General features: G+C 31.4%; 2 protein-coding genes across 5 annotated transcripts; both read left to right on the top strand.

Moving 5' to 3' along the window:
• Positions 1-554: 554 nt before the first annotated feature.
• On the top strand, positions 555-3,013 carry LOC145763836 (TM2 domain-containing protein 2-like). Its single transcript, XM_082575373.1, has 4 exons — positions 555-907; positions 1,317-1,413; positions 1,503-1,624; positions 1,977-3,013. The coding sequence occupies exons 1-4, from the start codon at positions 777-779 to the stop codon at positions 2,188-2,190; spliced, it is 564 nt and encodes a 187-aa protein (XP_082431499.1). The 5' UTR covers positions 555-776; the 3' UTR covers positions 2,191-3,013.
• Positions 3,014-5,107: 2,094 nt separating this feature from the next.
• Positions 5,108-19,367, top strand: LOC145763813 (uncharacterized). 4 transcript variants are annotated; one of them, XM_082575345.1, is made up of 19 exons: positions 5,108-7,021; positions 7,712-7,908; positions 8,229-8,348; positions 8,603-8,811; positions 11,384-11,474; positions 12,093-12,219; positions 12,868-13,043; positions 13,228-13,356; positions 13,886-13,996; positions 14,836-15,017; positions 15,862-16,009; positions 16,296-16,413; positions 16,670-16,784; positions 17,332-17,463; positions 17,528-17,695; positions 17,768-17,900; positions 17,981-18,058; positions 18,130-18,391; positions 18,451-19,364. In XM_082575345.1, exons 2-19 carry the CDS (start codon positions 7,771-7,773, stop codon positions 19,209-19,211), a joined length of 3,198 nt encoding a protein of 1,065 aa, XP_082431471.1. In that variant the 5' UTR covers positions 5,108-7,021; positions 7,712-7,770; the 3' UTR covers positions 19,212-19,364. The 4 variants fall into 4 exon arrangements, with proteins under 4 accessions (XP_082431471.1, XP_082431472.1, XP_082431469.1 ...); XM_082575346.1 differs by lacking the exon at positions 5,108-7,021 and having other exon boundaries at positions 7,090-7,908; positions 18,451-19,365; XM_082575343.1 differs by lacking the exons at positions 5,108-7,021; positions 7,712-7,908; positions 8,229-8,348; positions 8,603-8,811 and adding exons at positions 9,527-10,220; positions 10,316-10,387 and having other exon boundaries at positions 18,451-19,367.
• Positions 19,368-21,329: the final 1,962 nt, after the last annotated feature.

Genomic DNA, 21,329 nt, shown 5'->3' with positions numbered 1-21,329 from the left:
AGCATTAAATTATCAAACTAGGGATTTCCCCTGCTGATTTGTTTACATTATACAGAGGTTATGACCAATTTGTACTTGTGGTAAAACTCGCACTTGCAAGACAATATATTTTGATTACTGATATTTCTGAAAAACAATTTATTGACAATAAAATGTTTTTTAAACTTTTTTTACAACAATCCTTTTTGAAAAAATGTCTTTTAATTTCCACAAATAGTAACCCCAAATTTCGATAAATGTGTTTTTCAAATGTTTAGTTTTCGTGAAAATGTTAGTAAGGTAGAATTAATTTTCCTAACATAAACAAATACCACAAAATATTTAAATACTTTACAATAAAACATTCAAAGTTGTCCAGCATTAAATTTAAAAAAAAGTTATCTAAACGCTTATTCTTCTTGCATTTATTTTACGCTATATTAACTCTCGGGGATAAACAAGACAATTATTTAATAAATTATTGTGAATTCGATTTAAACATTTATAAGATTACAAAGGAATATAGATAGCATCATGATTAACATTTTTTTGTGGAATAAAAAAAACAATAATTTTTAAAAGAAAATGCCGTTGTTATTGTAATTAGGTTTTATGTATTACGAGAATAGATAAATAGAGTCAGCGTACATAAACAATATGACTAACAAACTAACGCAGGAAATTGGTAAATGATATCAGGGTGTCACTGTCAGACTGTCAAGACTGCAGGAAGTAAACAAATTGAAAGAATAAATTTACATCTAGGATAACTTGTTTTTGGATATTAATATCATGTTATGGATAAATGGAAATGTTGTCTTTATAAAGCATACATGTTTTGGTATTTGATATCAATCTGTTACGGAAATACACAAACAAATTCTTCACAATTTGATCCATATTCACCACGTATTTTGTGCAATTTGCTGTGAGTTTATTAATATATATATTTTTTTGTATATATCTTTATCCTCGATGTGGGAAAGTCGAATGCGCGACTTAAACATAGAGTAACAAATGTTACTCCGACCCAGTCTCGAGTTGGCTTTAGCAGTTTGGGATATTATAGATTATAATTGCCTGGTAATTATGCTGCTGATTAAGTGCTGGCTCAGCAGGAGTTCATATCGTTTATATCGCCTTACTCAAGGACGCTTCAGCATGAGAGCAGTGGGGATTAAACCCACAACCTCATGGTGGTGTAGCAAGTGTTCTTACCACTACACCACGCTGCTTGACTATTGAATGAATGTTAAATAAAGTCTAATATGCTATTTAATTAACTTATCTGAAGTGTTTGGAAATGAACGACTGCCTAAACCATTTTCAATTTTTAGGCCAGAAGAATTTTTAATTTGTGCGGAACCTGAATTTGTGAATGAGAAAAATTCTTCATTAACTGATGACAATCAACCCCTGGGGACTTGTTCCATTGTAAGAAAACAGTGATTTTAAATCAACATTTGCACTTGTTTTAAAATTAATATTTATCAACTAAGGATTGAGTTATTTTTTTTTTTTAGTCTGAAAAGAACTCCAAACACGAAGAAGTCAAAACAACTGCTGTGCTGTGTAATGTAATTGATGATTCAATACAGTGTACAGGAGATAGAAAATTTTATAAAGAAGGAATTCCCTGTGTGAAGTAAATTTGTTATATTTATGTTAAACAATAGATATATATATATATATGATTAATTTAAAAAGCCGACAACATGGTGTAGTGGTCGGAACACTTAATCCACTACATGAGGTCCTGGGTTCAATCGCCACTGCTCACATGCTGTAGTGCCCTTAACTAAGATGCTATAAACGATATGAACTCCTGCTGAGCCAAGCCTTAAATATAAACAATATTATCCCAAACTTTCAGGGCAAATTAAGAGTGGGTCAGTGTAAAAGGGTAACTCTTATGTTTAGGTCATGAAATCGACCTTACCCCATTGAGGGTAAATAAATATGAAAACAAAAAAAAATTGTTTTATCATTTTTTATAGATACACAGGATTTTGCTTCGTGACCATTCTACTCCAATCTGTTTTCCTTGGATGTCTCGGCGTTGATCGTTTCACGCTTGGCCACACTGGCACAGCTGTCGGCAAACTCTTAACACTAGGTGGAGTCGGAGTTTGGTGGTTTGTTGACATTATTCTACTTCTCACTGGAAATCTTGTCCCAGCTGATAACAGTAATTGGTGTATTTATTATTAAAGAAAATTATTTGCGATCTGGTTTAACCAACCTAAAATGAGAGACTTGATCATTTTCAAGCGTAAACAAAAACATTTAAGTTGTTTTCAAGAATGTATGGTACAACAAAAACATGATTTACTTATGATATTTATACACTTAAAATTATCCTGGATATATCTGTAAGAAACCTAATTAAGGGCTATTTAAAGATTCAAAAATTTCTATTATATTAATAGCTTAACAGGGCATGATTTGGCAAATTTTAATATGACGAACTTATTCTATATAGCTAAACAATTTAGTTTGTTCTTTAATGTACTAGTTAAAATTGCAAAACAAAGTATGGTATATATTTTTTTATTCAGGGATAAACTAAAAAAAAATTAGTATTTCACATAAGGATATATATAAGTATATACTACAATAGACTATTGATCACCTATCTTTGATATAAGAGTTTTTCCTTAACATATTTGTGGTGAACTGTTTGCGGAAGACAAACAGTTACCATTCATTATTGCAATTTAAACAAAAGCAATTTACCAAACTTATTTTGTTTTATTTTATTTGTAGCTACCAAAACCACGGATGCATTTTTTAATTTTCACGATTGAAATTATATATTTTGTCAAAAACACCTGCATTAAATGTGTTAACAAAAATTTAAGTTGTTTTTTTTTTGATGAATTTTTATGTATGTGTATTATGATCTTAAACAAATATTTCACTGTACAATTTTGTATCTGTAAAAACTGGTATTGTAATTTTAAAGTTATTTTCATTAAGGCCAAATACTTCTTTATATAATTGGGTTAAATTATCATTTTTGTTGAATTAAAACTTCAAAACTAATTATTTAAAAAACATAAACTGTAAAACTTTAATCTTTTAAATGACTAAGGTAACCGCCATTGTCATATTTAAATAAAATAAACACTTTTAATATCTGCAATGCATTAAGGGGCATAGGTGGGCACAGTTAAACGAAAAAGCAACTTCGTTAAATGGTTATTCGTTACACATAACAGTAACTTCGCTAACGTTTTTTCGGTAAATTAAACCAAGTGTAACGGAAGTTATCGTTAAACGTTAACGTTAAAATTTAATTAAAACAAACAAAGAAATTACCTTTTTTATAAAAAAAGATTTAAAAAAAATAGTTTTTCTCTTAATCGATGTTTTAACTAGACGAAAATGGTTAAGAAGAAGTTTTTAAAACTGGCATAGGCCTAATGCCCAAATAACAGTGGCCGGATAGTAATTACTTACATCGTTTAAAATTTGCGACGATTAAACCCGATAAACGACAATTTTAAACATATATATTCCTTATATTACCATGGATTTACTTGTAAAATATTGAGTTAACGGGCTTAATTTAACGGTAGCACAATTTAACGAAAGTTAACAGGTCCGATAACGATTTTTAAAATTAACTTAAAAGTTAAATTTTAACAAAAAAATTAACTTCGTTATTTAACGTTTAACGCATTAACGATTTGGTGCCCACCTTTGTTAAGGGGTTTGTTTTATCAGTTTGTTGTAGCTTGTAACACAGCCTTAAAGTAGGTAATATATATATTTATAAATCTCAACTTTCATCATAAATCCAATATTTTTTATTAAACTAATTTATACTTTTTCATGTCTGCATTAATATATTTAGTAAGTCCATTTAAGCAAAGCGAAAGAGTTAACGCTTTGGCATTAAAACCAATTAAAATATTTGAAACTGAAAAATAAATTGTCTCCTCATAAATATTAATGTTAGAATATACGTAACTGGCTTGCGATAGCACAATAACCCAAGGAAAAAAAGGTAAGATATTCGACTAGCGCAAACGCCATTCTTGAATATGATTATAAATATTTGATGCCCTCTTTGTAACGCCTGAAAATTCATATTGAAATAATAACTTAACAATCTAATGGCGTGTTTTTAAACACGGCTCTAATCCTTTACTATGGCAATAGTTATGTTTATTGAAAAGTTTCCAATTAATAAAATTTAAAAAAGGCGTATAATAACTAAGCAAAGGCAGGTGTACAACCGTTACTTGTAGCTATATACATTTTACGATAAATTTGATACTATTTCGGGTCTTAAAAATATATAATCTTTTTATAACCGAAGACTGAAAGCAAAAATCAAGTAAAGTAATAACATTGGAATATATAAACAAGGTTAGTGAATTTTAATCTTAAATTTTTTTTAATTAATTCTAAATTATTTTTATACATGACGCAATGGCAGCCATTTGTATTATTCAAAACTTATTATTTAATTTTTATAAAATTGCTACAATTTTGTGGTCGTTTGAAATAATTGTGTCATCTGATACCTACTGCCAATAAAATGCCTATTAGATTTTGCAATCCTGTAAAAAATATTTTTGTTATTTTTCAAATTCCTTTATCCAGTTTGTAAAGCAAAAGAGAAAATAAGACCACTTTAATAAGCAAGCCTAGGCGAACGTAATATTTAATTAAACTTATAATAACATACTTTACAGCTACGAGAAATTACAATAGTTCATAAATCTACTAAGTTTTATAGCAATTAATTAGAAATACAAAAATGTGGTCGGCATAGCAGCAAAGTGCTATCTGAACTAGCATATAGGTCTATAGCACCTGCGTGGTATATGTTTTTAAAACTATAATATTAATTTGATAATATTTAACTTGCTTTGTAGTTCGTAATAATAATTTTTAGCCTAATAGAAATGAAAAGAAAGAAGTAGTAATTAAAGCCATACACTAAGGCAAACTAAAAAAACATCCTTTTTAAGTTTTTGTATTTGGTAACCTATAGTTTACGCAATTCACTGCAAACAGTGTTTCCATAGTTGCAAATTTCATTAAAACCAAATGTTTATACGCTATTTAACAAGCTCCGGGTTAACTTAAAATATATTCGAATAGAAAAAACGGTTCTGATAAGACTGCGTCAACTTACGTTAACCTACCACATAAAGTTTGCCTTTCATTTTTTTGTCGTGTGAATTTCAAAGGCGTTCTCGTAGAAATTTGAAATCAAACAGTATCTAAAAAAGATGGCGGTTAATAGACAGCAGATATAACGCATTAAAACTCCTAACTCGATTATTGACTTTCTTAGATTTTAATATTGGCTTGTGTTAAACGGCCTGTTATCGCATCGATTAGAATAAATATTGTTAAAGAAGAGTTTAAATAGGTAATTTGAAACTAGTGGGCTAATACTCAACACATCAGTCAGCAGGTCACGAGAGTCTTTTGTAATAAATTTAGAAATCTTACACCGGTCTTACCTGTTTACATGTAACTAGCACGAGCTAAAAATATTTAAAACATTTAATACACAAATATTTTGCAAAAGGAATAAAGAAATGGATAATGAATATAATAAAGGCGGGTATATATCATTTTCATAGCTTTGATGTTAACAAAATGTTAGTTATTTATTTAAAAAAATAGCCAACGCAAGAATTTTGAGTGGCCCTCTAGAATTACATAAAGTTGCACCGACTGGCCACGTTTTAGGCAAGTCTGTTGTCGGTTAAATTTAAGCGATGACAAAAGGTTTTTCGTCTTTAAGCATTCCTTAGGTCTATTGAATTTAGAGTTAAAGTTAAAAGGCTGTGGCTGCATGTTTGCTAAATGTTAAGTAAGGCATTGTTTTCAGTCTTAATGTTTAAGGCATTGTTTTCAGTCTTAATGTTAAGGCATTGTCTTCAGTCTTAATGTTTAAGGCATTGTCTTCAGTCTTAATGTTTTGCCTACGTTTGCAATATGTTCAGTTATATATTTGTAAAAGAAGAATAAGTGTAATTTAAATAGTAGAGTAGACCAGGCAAAATTTGATGTATTTTAATATGTATATTTATTATCTTTGAATAATATATGAAAATTGGACTGGCCAAAATGTAAATATTTTAAGTGCAAGCTGAACGCTATTTATATAAATTCAATATTGTACTTTAAACTCAGATAGGTCCTAATTGTTGGCATGGGACACGTAGAGTTATATAATAGAAAATTGAATTACAATTTATCTCGCGTAAACATTAACGCCCCTTTAATTCAGGTATAATAGGTAAAAGTTAGAGTATATTACTTAAACACCTTTTAAAGTACAATGGATTGAAAGGCAAGTATACTTCCTGTTACATTTAGGTCTTTAATAGCTTTTTAAGCGAGTGTGTGATTTGCAACACTTGACTTCAAGTAAAAATCAATTAATAGACTTTCAAAAAAGTTATTGCAAATTGAAATATAAAATTTTAAAGGTAGAATTTGAATTTAAGAATATTTAAATTGTTTATTTTAATTTTTGTCAGCTGAGCTGTTATATTATGTCAGACAGTCAAAAAATTAACCCTTATTTAGTAAATTTGTGACACGTTTCTTCAAGAATGCCTGCAACAAGTTTGTGGCAACCCAAAATAAAATACGACACTTACAGTTTTAAACAACAAACAGGGCCCGTGTAAATCAATACAAATATTTTTGCAACCCTAGCTAAGCGGTCCTTAGAAGCGCTGTAATTGCAACTTAGTCAGTGTAACAACTTTTCGCACCACAATGCGACTGTTAGTATTTGTAAGAGTAACGAATTTTCTGCGTTAGATTGCTAGTTGTTGTGTTTTTTTTAATGTACATCAAGACGAGACATACAATATCTTTGCGGATTGATTATAATAACAATTAAATGGTTCGTTGACTTTATTGCTTCTGGTGGCCAGATCATTTCAAAGGCTGAATGTAACTGAAGAAAAATAATTCCTTAGCATTAGATCTTTGATTGTTACATTTCAGTTTACTTGCTGAATTCACAAAGTTTCAGAGATCATTACCTTAAAGTCAGGTAAGTCAAAGGCTTGTTGAATCATATGTCAGTTAAAAAAGTTACTAATGGATAGTTATTATATTACAAATTTGCCAGTCGAGTTCGGAGAAAAACAACATTTAAGCAACTTGATTACCTTACGTATTTTAGTTAGATATGTGAAACGACCAGTTGAACTTACGGGTCAAATTACCGGTCGTGGTTCAACGTCCTGCAACTTAATAAAGAAAGCATTTCTGTCAAATTAGTGTGCAAGGAATTGTTAACGTTAGCTTGATTATCCTGATGTTGTCATTGTTATTGTGGGGGCAGATTAGAGTATTAAGATATCAGTGTATGCAGTGGGCGGCGTTAGTTAATTATGTATAGCGCTACATTAAAAAACGACTCTTTAGCCTTTTTATAAAACCTGTTAATATTGAACTCTGTAAGAATATAGTTTATTTTTAGGCATAGTCTTTATCAAGTAACCGAAAGTAACGGGATTTATGTAGCGTTTGTAAAATGTAAACTATACTCTCGTATTTTAAACGCTAAAATAGGCAGTTGTCACACTTTAATCTGCGAAAACATTAGTGTTTAGAATACTTTTTTTGACATAAAAAATTGAAAAACAAAAGAATTTGTCTTTAAAAATAGAAACAAATTAAACTTTGTTGTTATTTATTAATAAGGTTTAATAGATTATTATTTTTATTTTGTGTTTAGAATCCGAAGCTTTATTTCAAGAGGAAAACAGTTCCGAAAACTCGGATTTAGATGACGAAATGAAAAAGTTTCGAGTCACGTTTCACGATGACGTCATTACCGCGGACGACGTCAACGATGACGTCACGAGTGTTGGCGAAACAGAAGAAATTCCTTCGATTCTGCGGAAAACGTCGAAATACAGCGAAGTGATAACTGTAATTATATACTTAAACTAGTCACGATTTTTTTGCACTAGCGATTTCTAAAAACATTTAAGTTTACCTGTATTATTTACTTAATCAACTGTGTAAGTACTATTGAATCACCATCTAAGCTTAAGAACCTTATTAAAAAAAAGGAGTTTAGAACTTTTAGTAGTTTCGCAAAACTGAAAAAATTAGACCAGTATTAATTAATGGGATTAAAATTTTTTGGGGTTCAAATTTTCGGGTTTAAATTAATGGGGTTTAAATTTTTAATACAAGACATATATCTCAAGTTTAAATACCAAGTTATCATTCAATAATTTGCCTAGATTCCTGGATCGAAATTTGATGTCGAAAATGGTCTTGTTTCCCATTCTAACGACAACTCCGATATGGACGTAGTAGTCCCCAGAGTTCGAACCGAGAGAAGACAGTCGATAGCCGCTCAGGTTAGTTCTCATAATTCTTTCTTTAGTAAATGTTTCGCAAAAATTTTGCGGTGAGATTTAAAATTGTTACATGACTAAAGAATTTTTTTTTCGGTTTTTAATTATTTTTTCGTTTAAGTTTAGCCTTGAGGGCCTTAAAGTACGTTACGGTAAAATTGTTACATATTTTTTGCAACTCAATCAGGTCAACCTGTTAGGGATTAAAATTATGCAGTTTATACATACAAGCATATAATTAAAAAGTTGTTATATAGATATTCAGTGCGCCAGGACGATGGGCCCCGCACCGTATCAACCATCAGCAAGATTTCAGAAGAAGAAAGATGAGTCTGCACGGAAAACCGATTTACTTTACGGTTCCTTCTCGAAGAAAATCTAGGCTTAGAAAGGTCAAAATCAGGATATATAATTTCTTGGAGCGCCCGACTTTCAAATTTGCTTCGCTGCTGTATCACATGTTCACGTAAGTTTTGTATGGTTTATATCGATTTGTTGAACGTGTTATACGATGTTATATAAACACACTCACCACACGAAAAATAATGTCGCTGTTGGTCTGCAAACCTATTTTCGCAATCATATCTGTTAAATTTAGTTTAGTCATTATCTAAAATGACTGGGTATACTTTTGTGTTATTTTGTATAGGTAAAATTAGAAATATGTTTTTTTATAAGATTTGTTTATTACAAATTGGACAAATAAATTTAGATTTTGCAAAAATAAAATCTAAGTTATTGAGAATCACTTTTTTCCTAGTAATATACGAATAGATTATACAACTGACAGTGTGCTAAATATATTCTTTGCGGCTCGTGTGGCTTGAGATTCAGCTAAAATGCGATTTCGACAAATTACCAGAAATTGACGGTTTTCGCTTGTATCGGTTTTTACTTATTCAATATTACGCCGCAATTTTGTTTCACTTACCTTGGTAGTGTTGTGATCTTTTTCGCTCTCTTCTCTCAGGCGCCTTTTTCGCATCTCGCCCGACGGGATTGTCGCCTAATGAAATTTCTGATACGTTCCTTGCGCGAAGCTTTGTATTCAAAGCTAAAAAGGCTCAACGCAAGGCAGAGTGATTTTAAAATAAAATGCTTTTAGTCGGGTAGTATTAGATTTGTTGTGGATATAGTTATAAGTATGCTAGGGTTTATTCTAGATTTTGTTAGCCTAATTCGTGTTTTAATTACAGCAAACCGGCCTACGCTGGTTAAAAGGTCGTAAACTAGATATTGGTTGGGTTTTGTCTAATTTTGTATTGTATATTGCTTGAGGCGGACAGTCTATAAAAACAGTTATGCTACATGCTCGTGTAAGCTATACAAAATTACCTATATTAAAACAAGTTGTTTGTTGTTCTTTCGACGTCTTTTGGAAATACAATCTTATGACAACATGTTCGGGTAAATTTAAATCTTCTGTCGAAATATGTCTCTGAGAGAAAATAAACCAAGCTGGTCGGACGACCTAGACAATGAATTTGTATCAACGCTGCCATTAAGACAGTCTTTGAACGACAAAAATGATCCGGAAAAACAGTATATACCTCTTTCTACCGATACAGAGAATCAAGGCCTTCTCTACAGAAAGCAAATTAGTTCCAACTCTACTTCTCTGCCATCGCCTTTATTTTCAATAGAGGAATACCCGATCTCGTATAAAAAGGATCAACTTAGCGTTCCAGACGCTTTATTCCGCTTGGATAACAACAATTTCACCAACATTCCGGATTTTGTTAACAATCCCGACGTTCATGTTCAAAAGTGTGTAAACGGCGAAGCGTGCAATTTGGACTCTGAGTCATTTCACCTAACCTTGCTGGGCAAACGCATTCAGTCCGGACCAAAACACAAGTACAATCACGAGCACAGGTGCACTGGCGTCTCAAATATACTTATCGTGGTGTGTTTCGTGGTTTTATATTTACCTTTAAAATTGTTTCGTTTTTTTTTGAAAAAATTTCTAGACGCTTCCAAGGGATAGTTTTTAATTTTCTTGAGCAGCCCCGTAAATATCAACTCATATATCATTTAGCCACGTGAGTATGCTTTTTTGTGTTAGTTATAGTTGTTTAGGACTAACAAGAGAGTTGTATATAAATTTTGAAAGTAGTTATTAGGACGTTGAACCCTATTAAAAATATCGAAATCTTTGCCTTACGTAACATTGATCGAAGAGTCACCACATCGTAAAACTGTATCATTTGTTTTCCTTTTTTATAGAATGTCAATCGACCTTACTATGTTTGCATTTACTTTATTGCAAAATAATCTTATTTAGTATTTCCTCTTTCAAAACCATAAACTTGTGGTAAGTGTCGTGTGATGTAACTTTATATTTCCCAAATTTTTCCATACACTGTCTGTACAGTAGATTTGATCTGAAGTAATAGTCATGGCATTTTTGCTACTTAATCCCGGAAAAATTAGGCCTAATTAAAATCCACGAATATAAGCGGTTAACCATCAATTCTAGTGTCTCTTTCGTATCTGTTTTACATCTAGTAAACGTTACTACTTGCCATTCGCGCAGTGCGTTTGGAAATAACAATCCGATATTTGTGTTTTCAAAAAGCAGTCACGTATGTTTTAACCTTGATTGCTACGCATAGCCACAATTGTTTGCAATACTAATGTAGTGATGCCTTTCAGCGCTACATATGGCTTCAATGGACTTCTATGGCCTAACTCGGTTTTAGCTGATTTTGGTTGCGTTAGTTTTTGATTGAAATGTAAAGTTGTAAATTGGTTTAAATTAATTTTCAAGTGTTAATAATCGATCGCTTTAACGTCGAGAATCGTGTAAAATTAAATAGAAACATTGAAAAAATTTAAAAGCACAAAATGCGAAATTAGACTATAAAATCGTTCGTCTATAAAACTTGCGCCTATTCAATCACATGTTACACCACAAGAATGTACGAATTAAATGATAAACAAAATTTCCAAAGCGATCAAATTATACCTTTACAGTATTATGACCGCTCATTAAGCGAAGTCTGTAAGTAACTAAGATATCATTTGGCATTTTACAGATTTCTCTTGGTTTTTGGGTGTTTAATTTTGTCAATTTTTGCAACGATTCCTCAATTTAGCGAAGACTCCAACAAGATCTTATTTCTCGTGGTAAATAACAACTAATTTTATTTTTTTTGCTTATTTTTTAAAATTTAAAATAGTTAATTTTTAGTATATAATATTGGCTACACTAAAAAAATAATATTGGCTACACTAAACAAGTCACCTGATAATAATTACCGAATTTTTTGTTGTTGAAATATTAACTTTATTTTTTTTTTTTAAATTTATGTTTTGTTGTTTAAAATTTACCAAAACGAAATAAAAATTTGTTTGTGTATAAAATAAACATTTTTAACTAATTACATTTACTTTTTGTTATTTTCTTTTATTATCAAGGTGTAACTGATGTCTTACATGTAACTTAATCCTTCTGAAATAGTGGTATTTTATATATATCCCTGGGGATTTTTTAAAATTACATCATTCGTTTGAAAAATTATGATGTAATATATTATGATTAAATTAATTTTTCATATAGTCACCCAAGACTAAAACAAATAATTCGAAATTCAAACATCATCTTATGCTATTATTTTAACACATTATTCTAACATAAAAGAATGAGAATATTTTCTATACACTATTAAAGACAAAAATATGCATAAATAAATGTGAAATTTTTTTTTTTATTTTTTTTTAAATTTTATTTATTTTTATTTTTAGGAAATTGTAATTTTGGTGGTTTTCAGTTGCGAACTAGCAATACGAATATGGAGCGCTGGTTGTCGGTGTCGCTACCAAGGCTGGCTGGGAAGGCTTCGGTTCGCCAAAAAACCTTTCTGTATAATAGGTAATTAAAATACCATCTAATAAAATTATAATTTAAAAGGTGGTGGGTGACAACTTTGGTTAAATTCGTTTTAATAAATTTGAATAATATATTTTGTTAGATCTGTAAATTTTTTTGAAAGTTTTTTGTTCTTTCTTTAAAACATTAGTTTTTGCACAAACATAAATAAATTATTTGTTTTTTTTCTCGATTTTAGATAAGATTAAAAGCCATTTTAATGAATTCAATTCCTTTTGTACCTTAGACAAAGAAATTTACGCACTAACAAACTATTGTGATGCAATTGTATATGTGTGTAAGCAGCCTTGCACATTGTGTTAAACTGTGTAAGCCTGAGTTTACAGCAGTGTTCACGTTATTTTTACCTTAAGTAGAATTTAATTGCGTTTGCCTTAAAATTAAATGAGACCCGTAACACGATTAAACCCCTAAATTTAAACTTTTCATTGTCCCAACAGCTGTTTATTGATTTTTTTGGGATTTTTAACTGCTTTTTGCGCTTAAAACTTAAAAATAAACCCGTAAGGTTGGGTTTTTTCATGTTTTTAGACCAAAACATTATTTTTGTTATTTAAAAACGCCAAGTATATAATATTGTGTTTAATAAAAACATAAAAGTTGCTGAAAATATTTTTTTAATTTTTCCAGACTTTATCGTTGTTTTTTCTTCTTTTGTCGTGATCTGCATCGGATCTCAGGGCCACGTGTTTGCAGCGACCGCAATGAGGAGTCTCCGATTCCTCCAGATCCTCCGGATGGTAAGGATGGATAGAAGAGGAGGAACCTGGAAGTTGCTCTCCTCCGTTGTCATGGCGCACAGCAAGGTTTTCTAAAAATGTTTTAATTATTTTTTAAGAAATTTTAAATAATTATTTTTTTTTAGTTTTTTTTATTTTCATTTTTTATTAAAAATTGAAATTAATCTACCTTAAAATCGTGTAATAATTTTTATATCAATATTTTTAATAAATTTTCCTTTCTCTTTTTTTATTAAATTTAAATTTTCAGGAATTATTGACTGCTTGGTACATCGGATTTTTATCTTTAATATTCGCTTCGTTTCTCGTCTATCAAGCCGAGAAAGACGTAAACGAAAAAGATTTTGCGACATTTGCTGACGCTCTTTGGTGGGGTTTGGTAAGTTAAGGTTTTGACTTGAAATAAATTAATTATTAAATAAATTGGCGATCATAGTATCTGATAACAGTCCATGAGGTTTCATGTTCGAATACGAGCACAGTTATACAAATCTCACGCCATGTGTAAAGCCACCAGCATTGTTAACTAACCTATTGCATAGAAATTAATTAAATATTTTTGCTTCTGGGTGAAACTGTTTCTAAATCTAATATTAAGAATAAAATCTTAAACCTAAAATATGAAAATAGCAAATTAGTAATAATTTTTATAATTTTCTAATGTTTTTTTTTAAGAAACAATTTTTTAAATTAAATAAATAATTATAAAAACTGATTTTTGTGTCACTTGAACAACATGCATTAAAACTCAAAATATTCTGGTAAAACGACAAATTTTTATAATCCGTTATTTTTCTTTTAATATAATGAAATTCCTTCATTGTTTCTGACCTTACATTATTCCCGTTTCAGTTTTGCCAAATCATGTAATTACGTCCATGAATTATTAACCGTTTTCACACTTACAGATCACCTTAACAACGATCGGTTACGGCGACAAAGTGCCAATAACTTGGGTCGGTAGGCTTATCGCTGGAGGCTTCGCCATTCTCGGCATTTCATTTTTCGCATTACCAGCGGTAAGATTAGATTGCTTTTAACTGTAATTCTATCGGACAGAAATGCGAAATTTGCTGTCAAAAATGCATGTGGTAACAATCTTAATATTAGTTTAATGTGATGTTGGGTTTTTTGATTATACATTAGACCCCTTTAAGTGATTGATTTTTTTTTGATTTTTGACAACTTCTAATGTATGACAAGACCAACTACATTTGTATTTTGCATAAAACGTTGTTTTGTTTTACTTTAAATCCATCTATTATTCAAGAAAATGTATATCTTACACAGATAGTCGGCGCCTTTATAAAATATTAATCGTTTCAATGTCGTATTAAATTTTCGTTTGTTATATATAAACAGTATATATATTGTTACACAAGTAAGCCACTATTTTATATGAGCCTGTTAAAAATAAATGTAAATATATATTTATTACGTAACAGGCCATTTTTATTAATAAAATATTAGAGTTTATAGGGCAATATTAATTTTGATACGATTTTGGTGTATTATACCACTAACACATTTTTTTTTTGTATATATCTTTATCCTCGATGTGGGAAAGTCGAATGCACGACTTAAACATAGCGTAACATTGGTTACTCCGACCCAGTCTCGAGTTGCCTGTGGCAGTTTGGTATATTATAGTTTATAATTGCCCGATAATTATACTGCTAGTTAAGTGCTGGCTCAGCAGAATTTGGTACCGTTTATAGCGCCTTACTCAAGGGCGCTACAGTATGAGATCAGTGGGGATTGAACCCACGACCTCATGTGTGGTGTAGCAAGTGTTCTTACCACTACACCACGCTGCCGGTAAATGTTAGCCTTACGTAAAATTTACAATTTTTTGCAGGGGATTTTGGGTTCTGGATTTGCTCTAAAAGTCCAAGAGCAAAACCGACAAAAACATTTCGCACGTCGCAGAATGCCGGCTGCATATCTTATACAAACAATGTGGAGATGTTATGCTGCAGATCGGGACTCGAGGTCCGTCGCCACTTGGCGTCGCCATAATGTAAAATCCACCAATAACAGGTATATAATTATATAGTTTTTCGTATCGCCTTAAGGTGACATTTTCCGAGCTATCTGTAAATGCCTGGCTCAAGGGCAGGTAGCGTAACATCGGTGCGACTCGAACTTAAAACATTTGGCTTGTAATCCGCTGCAATGGTCGGTCTATCACACTACTGGACCAATAATAAATTTTAACTTATTAACGATCCGGGCGGCGACTTGAGTTCGCAAGGTAGCTAGTTCTAATTGCTTTTCAGCCGCAATATTTGACCTGAAAAACTGTTATAAACATTCCTATTTTATTGTTAACTCTCTTTCTATAAAATACAAAAATTTTGTTTTTAAAATTGAAAAATAGTTAAAATTGCTAAAACAGCCTTTTTAAAATAATGTGATGTCATAAAATTGGTTTTTGGTTAATGCATAATTTAATCAAGTAATACAAATACATGCCAATTTACTCAATAAAGTTAATTTTCGTTTTGTAATAACGTTTATTTTAATTTCGTTTAGTGCCTTTTCACTTTAAAATAATAACAATATACAGAATATTTGATCGCCGTTTTAGATAATACATTGCCTTAATAATTTATCAAGTATTTTATAATTCAAATATAAAACAAACTTGTTTCATTAAAAGCTGATTCATAATTCACATTTTGCGACCTTTTTAAGCGATAGAAGTAAATTGGAATTTTTATTTTATTTTTAAATTTAATTTATTTAAGTAAAACGTAATTTAACAGTTAAAGGTATAAAGGTTGTGTAAATACCTGTAACGCCAGCACACCAAACCCAAAATACATAATCCATTTAAAATTGAATCTAAATTTAACCTAAGCCTAAAATCATTTAATTTTAGTTCGGCAAAGAAGAGTTTCAAGGGTAAAGGACGAGTGAGTCCGAAATTACCGCGCAAAAGAAATCGATCGAGTTTTCCCCACAAATTTAATTCTCAAAGTTTAAACGGCGACACGGAATCGGGTCGTATTAACAGCTCGAAAACCGAGGTACGTTAGTTTTTATTAAAAATTCGTCAATATAATAATAAGTATTTTTTTATTTTAAGCAGGGTGGGCTGTTATAAATATTAGAAGTTTTGACTATATTTTGAAAGAATTAACTGTTATGTTACATTTTAAGATTTAAATCCGAATTGATATCTGTGTAGTTTTGTGTTTCCAATGCATTATTACAAGTTACATCCAATAACTTACAAAGCAATATTTTTAATATTTCGGTAAAATTTTTATTTTGTTTTAATTAAAATACATTCTTTTTCACCTTACGTTTTAGATCCCAAAATCTCAGAGTTTAGCTGGTCGCTTGAGCGATCGAATATCTCGACAGAACTCGATTCGAATGTTGCCTTGGAACAGTAAATTATCAGACAAGCGAGAAAAAGATTATACAGGTTTTTAAGTCTACCTACATTAATATATATATTTTAACTGATATATGTACTAAAAGATAAAAACGTATAAATGACAAGTCTATAGGATATAAGCATATGTGTTTGAGTCCCAATTCAAGGTATATGGTTAGACCAGCATGTTCTAATTTCTTTCAAAATTCATTACAAAAACATGATTTACAAAATATAAAAAGAAGGCAAAAAATAACAAAGGCAATTTTATTAAATATATTAAAAGCCTTATATTTATTCGTAGCTGTAACGGGAACTGCTGATTCCGACGACTCAACTTCTAGCAACACAAATTCAAGTGAAACAGCTGTTATTACTGAACTAACTGAACAGCATAAAATGGCTATTCGCTGTATAAGGTAATATGTAATTTTTAAAATAATGGGTTACCTAATACATACTTTAAACACTTCATAAATGGGGCAATAAAATTACTGTGATTATATATGTTATATTTGGGGTTTGATAGAACCCAATGTAGTGTTTGGTGCCAACGTTCTTGTAGCGCGTCTGGATAATTTGTGACGCGGGGCGTTGACTGACTCAGTTGTGCTTACGCACTAATTAACGGCGCGCAAGTTTTTTTTTTTGTATATACCTTTATCCTCGATGTGGGAAAGTCGACTGCGCAACTTAAACATAGAGTAACATCAAGTATTTCTCTCTGATTGAGCGTGGTAGATTTATGTTGATCATTCTACTTCTAAACGTTTTAACTATGCACTACTTTTATTTTATCGCAAGTAACCTGTTTTTAATAAAGAGTGAGCCAATAAGAACGCCTGTTAAAATCTAGCAGAAAGCGAACCACGACGTTTTTGTAACATAGTTGTGAATTTAAAACATAGTTTTTGCCCAAAATGTGGATTGTTATTTAGTTTTTTAATAAAATGGATTTTGTTTTAGAATGATGGAGTTTATGGTTGCCAGGCGAAAATTTAAAGAAGCTTTGCGACCATACGATGTTAAAGATGTTATAGAACAATATTCGGCAGGTCACGTGGACATGCTATCAAGAATTAAAAAGTTGCAAAACAGGTAATTTTCCGAATTCATCAACTTTTGAATATCTTTCTAAATTTTTTAATATTTATTTCTATAGAGTGGACGCTATATTATGCTGTGACTCAAACGGTGGTTTAAACTGCCAATGTAAAGGACCACAAGGTTCATTTCGACGAGCGGTTACTGGACACAGTGGCATTACCTCTGTTGAATCTGACATACTTGCTCTATCAAAAAAATTGGACAAAGTATTAGACATATTAAGGTAAGATCTTGAAGTCTTGCAATTTTATTTAGTTAAGGTGTTTTTATATTGTTAACATTATATTTTGGTCAGTCACAACAACGGTGTAAGGCAACGTAAAATAGGTGAAGTAAACCACGACAGAATTAAAATAACTTCGGCCGATGACATAGATGGTCAAATAGAACGAGACAGAAAAACATCCGTTACTAGAAACCGGAAACAGGTAACACAAAAATATTTTTAAACTTTTTTAATTTGTCACTAAGTGACCGCTATTTATATGTAGTATATTATTTTACTTAGCATGTTAAAAACCATATGAAGGTCAATCGTGCGGGAGAAGTGATTGAATTGAAACCAGCATCAGCTTGGAATACAATGGTAACTAAAATTTCCATAATATTAACCCTAAATTTTTATTATTTTAAATACTTTGTATTCTTTTTTATTAGACTACAGGCGATAGGATTAGAAGTGAAGATTACAAATCGAGGCCACCGTTATCCCCACTCACTCCACTAACGCCAGATAGTTTAAACGATTCAACATTTCTTAATTCAACGGATTCGCCAATTGCCAAAACAACTAAAAAACATAAAAAGACCAGATTTTTTGATGAGGAACAAAGTGATTTAAATTCTGTTTTTAGTGAAGAAAATGTATTTTCTGAGAGTCAACCTAAAAGCAAAGAAAGTCTCGACAATGTTTTTACAGGTAATTTTTATTGTAATAAGGTCTTTTATATAAGCATAAGTAATTTTAACATGTTATAGCTACTATTTTAGCTCCAATCACTCTTCCAGAGACAAGCTCAGTTTCCACCCCTGATGGAAATATTTCGAGCGACGATTCACGTGCCCGTCGCGCAAAACTCGTAAAGACTTTGTCGGTCGATTTTTCCGAAGTTTTCCCGGTAGAAATCTCGTCGGCTGACAAAATAAAACCACCCTTAACGCTCTCGTTGGTGAACCTGGCGTCCAACGAAAGCGAGCCCGAAATTGAGAAAAAATCTCGATTTAATTTTTTGACCCCGGATCAGGATTTCCCAAATCGTGGGGTAAGTAATTTCGACACTAACTCATCCAAAACTTTCCTGGGCGGGGAACCACCTAGTTATATACGTTCTAGTGACGATTTTAACAATCCAGCAATTGCAACTAAGGTTAAAACTAACCTAGCAATGACCTCATCTATTGACAGCCACGGCGAACCTATGACGTCAGGTGGAGTTGAAAACTACAAACCGATGACGTCACATACAGACGAGAGTCCCGTCGTGACGTCACGGAGTAGTTTGTTTACTCAGCCTTTACTAACGCCAGACACCCTTGGGGATAGATTGCACAAAGATGGTCTGGTATTTAATGCACAAGCTACACCTAAGGTAGAGAATCATATTAATTTAAAAGCTAAAAACAACGAGAATCAATCCAAAACTGAAGCTTTATCAACAATATCGCGACCGACTCTAGATCATATTTGCACAGTACCTTCGCCTTATCAACCTATTTTACTATCTGACGAAGTTTCTTAAACAACTATTTACCTATCTTTGATTTTCCTTTTTTGTTTCCTTTTTTTATTTTTTATTTGCGTTGTTGTTTTTTTAAAGGTTTTACATTTTTAGGTTTTAAATTTGATTTTATCTATTTTTATATTGGTTTTAAATTTTATAAATATAAAAACCTTTTTTTGAAGTATTGAAAATTCAAAACTAAACATTAAAAACCCAATATGTCTTTCCGCAAGACGGCAGTGCAGAGTCCAATATATAGGTAGGGCAATTTTCACAACACGGGTTCACACTTTTTAGTAATCCTACTTTAAACCATGTAAACATAGTTTTAAAATAACGTGGTTTAAGTCGCGTGCATGGCACAAGTAAAGATTGTAATCTTATTTTATGAAAAAACGTCCGCGACTTATAGTTCAATTAATTTATTTAAAAAGTTAAAAAAAAAACATGTGGCTTAACTTTCTTTAACTAGTCAACAGTTGCCATACTAGATTTGATTATGCATGCATAAACTGCATTAAATTATGATTTATATTATCAAAGAATACTGAGAACGTATTCTATATTATTTTAATAAGTTATTTTTAAAACTCCATTACTTATATAACAAAATGATGAATGTGCAGTGAAGATATTGTCAAACAAAATTAACCAACAGGTCGTAATTCCATTTGAAGTCCAGGATGGCAAGGTGTTAATGATGCGGCAATTATACTTAGTTAAGTGCAATGTCATAACTAATCCGCTATCTAACTCAAATTTAATGCGTTTAGGCATGCCGATAAGATAGCTCGTACATCATACACCGTTTCCTAACTGGGCTTTTAACACAACTTATTGAACACTTTGCTCGGCGGCTTAACCGTTAAATCTGGCCAACGACAGAGGTTCGAACGGTTTGATTTGGATCGAATCTTGAGCGTTGATCGAACAAGAGATAAGGGTCTTGCTCTGTAGCTGGTCTTCGCACTATCTCTCTCCTAATCAGAATCGAAAATCTCCCGCCGTTGAACCAACAGCCGAAATTAAAGGTGTTTATTTCAGTATACAAAACAAAACGGATATTTCAAATTCTTTGTGTATTACTAATATTTTCCATAACAACACAACGACCGCTAAGAGGCGCTAGACTTGCGTTACAAAATTGATCCAAATTTTGGATAACCATTAACACCATCACGTAACGATGTTGTTGGTTATCAAATTGGTTAACACATTTTCGGCGAGTTAACCACATTAAAAAAAGATTAAAGAATAAATAAGGTGACCTATAGATGAAACACCACGATAGTATGCCTGAAAATTTTTTATGCGATTCTTCTGGCTGATAAAAATCGCTCGCGCAAATATAATTGATCCGAAATGATAACTGTGTCTCACTTGCGCGTGCTTGTGTACCCACATTTACCTTAATGTCCCTGAGGCCGTGCGCCATAACTTCTTTCACCTTTTTCGTTTATGATCAACATTAGTGCGAAAAATATTTTTAGAATTATAACAAAAACGAAAAAAAAATTTAACTAATAAAAATTTTGTGAAAAATATCTTTATTTTTTTCCTGGTTGTATATTGTTGCGAAAAAAAAGATAAAATAATATAAAAATTGTAAAAAAAAACAGATAAATTAATATTGAAACAAAAAAACAGGATCACTTGTGCTTTACGGTCCTTGAAAATATTAGGTCCATAAGTACGAGAGAAATTTGGCAAGGGCCATAAAATGCGAAAGAGAATTAACAAGGTCCATTAAGTACCGGTGATCCGCAAAATAAAATAAATTGTTATCCACTAACACTTTAAAAGTTTAAACTTAAATACAATTACATTAGTCACGCAAAACTGGCAATACACAAATGGTATATAACTTCCAAAACTTGACACTTTGTAGCACCTTTTAAACGCCTTATGATGCCGTTAAGTGTAACACGATAACAATTTAAGATGACATAAATGACTGTGCCTGTACGTTGCTAAAATAATATTTCAAAGGTATGAAAATAATATGCTGAAATAACGAATACCACATCCAAGGAGGAGAGCGCATATAGCGGAAGTATTCACATATAATCCAAGTTTCCATTTTAACTTTAAAGGTTCGCCACTTTTTACGAGCAATTTTGTATAGGTAACGACCCA

The sequence above is a fragment of the Corella eumyota genome, chromosome 1 (genome assembly GCF_963082875.1).
Source record: "Corella eumyota chromosome 1, kaCorEumy4.1, whole genome shotgun sequence".
NCBI classification, from domain to species: Eukaryota; Metazoa; Chordata; class Ascidiacea; order Phlebobranchia; family Corellidae; genus Corella; species Corella eumyota.
Note: the sequence above shows the minus strand (reverse complement) of the source record. Positions and strands in the feature narration are given on the sequence as shown.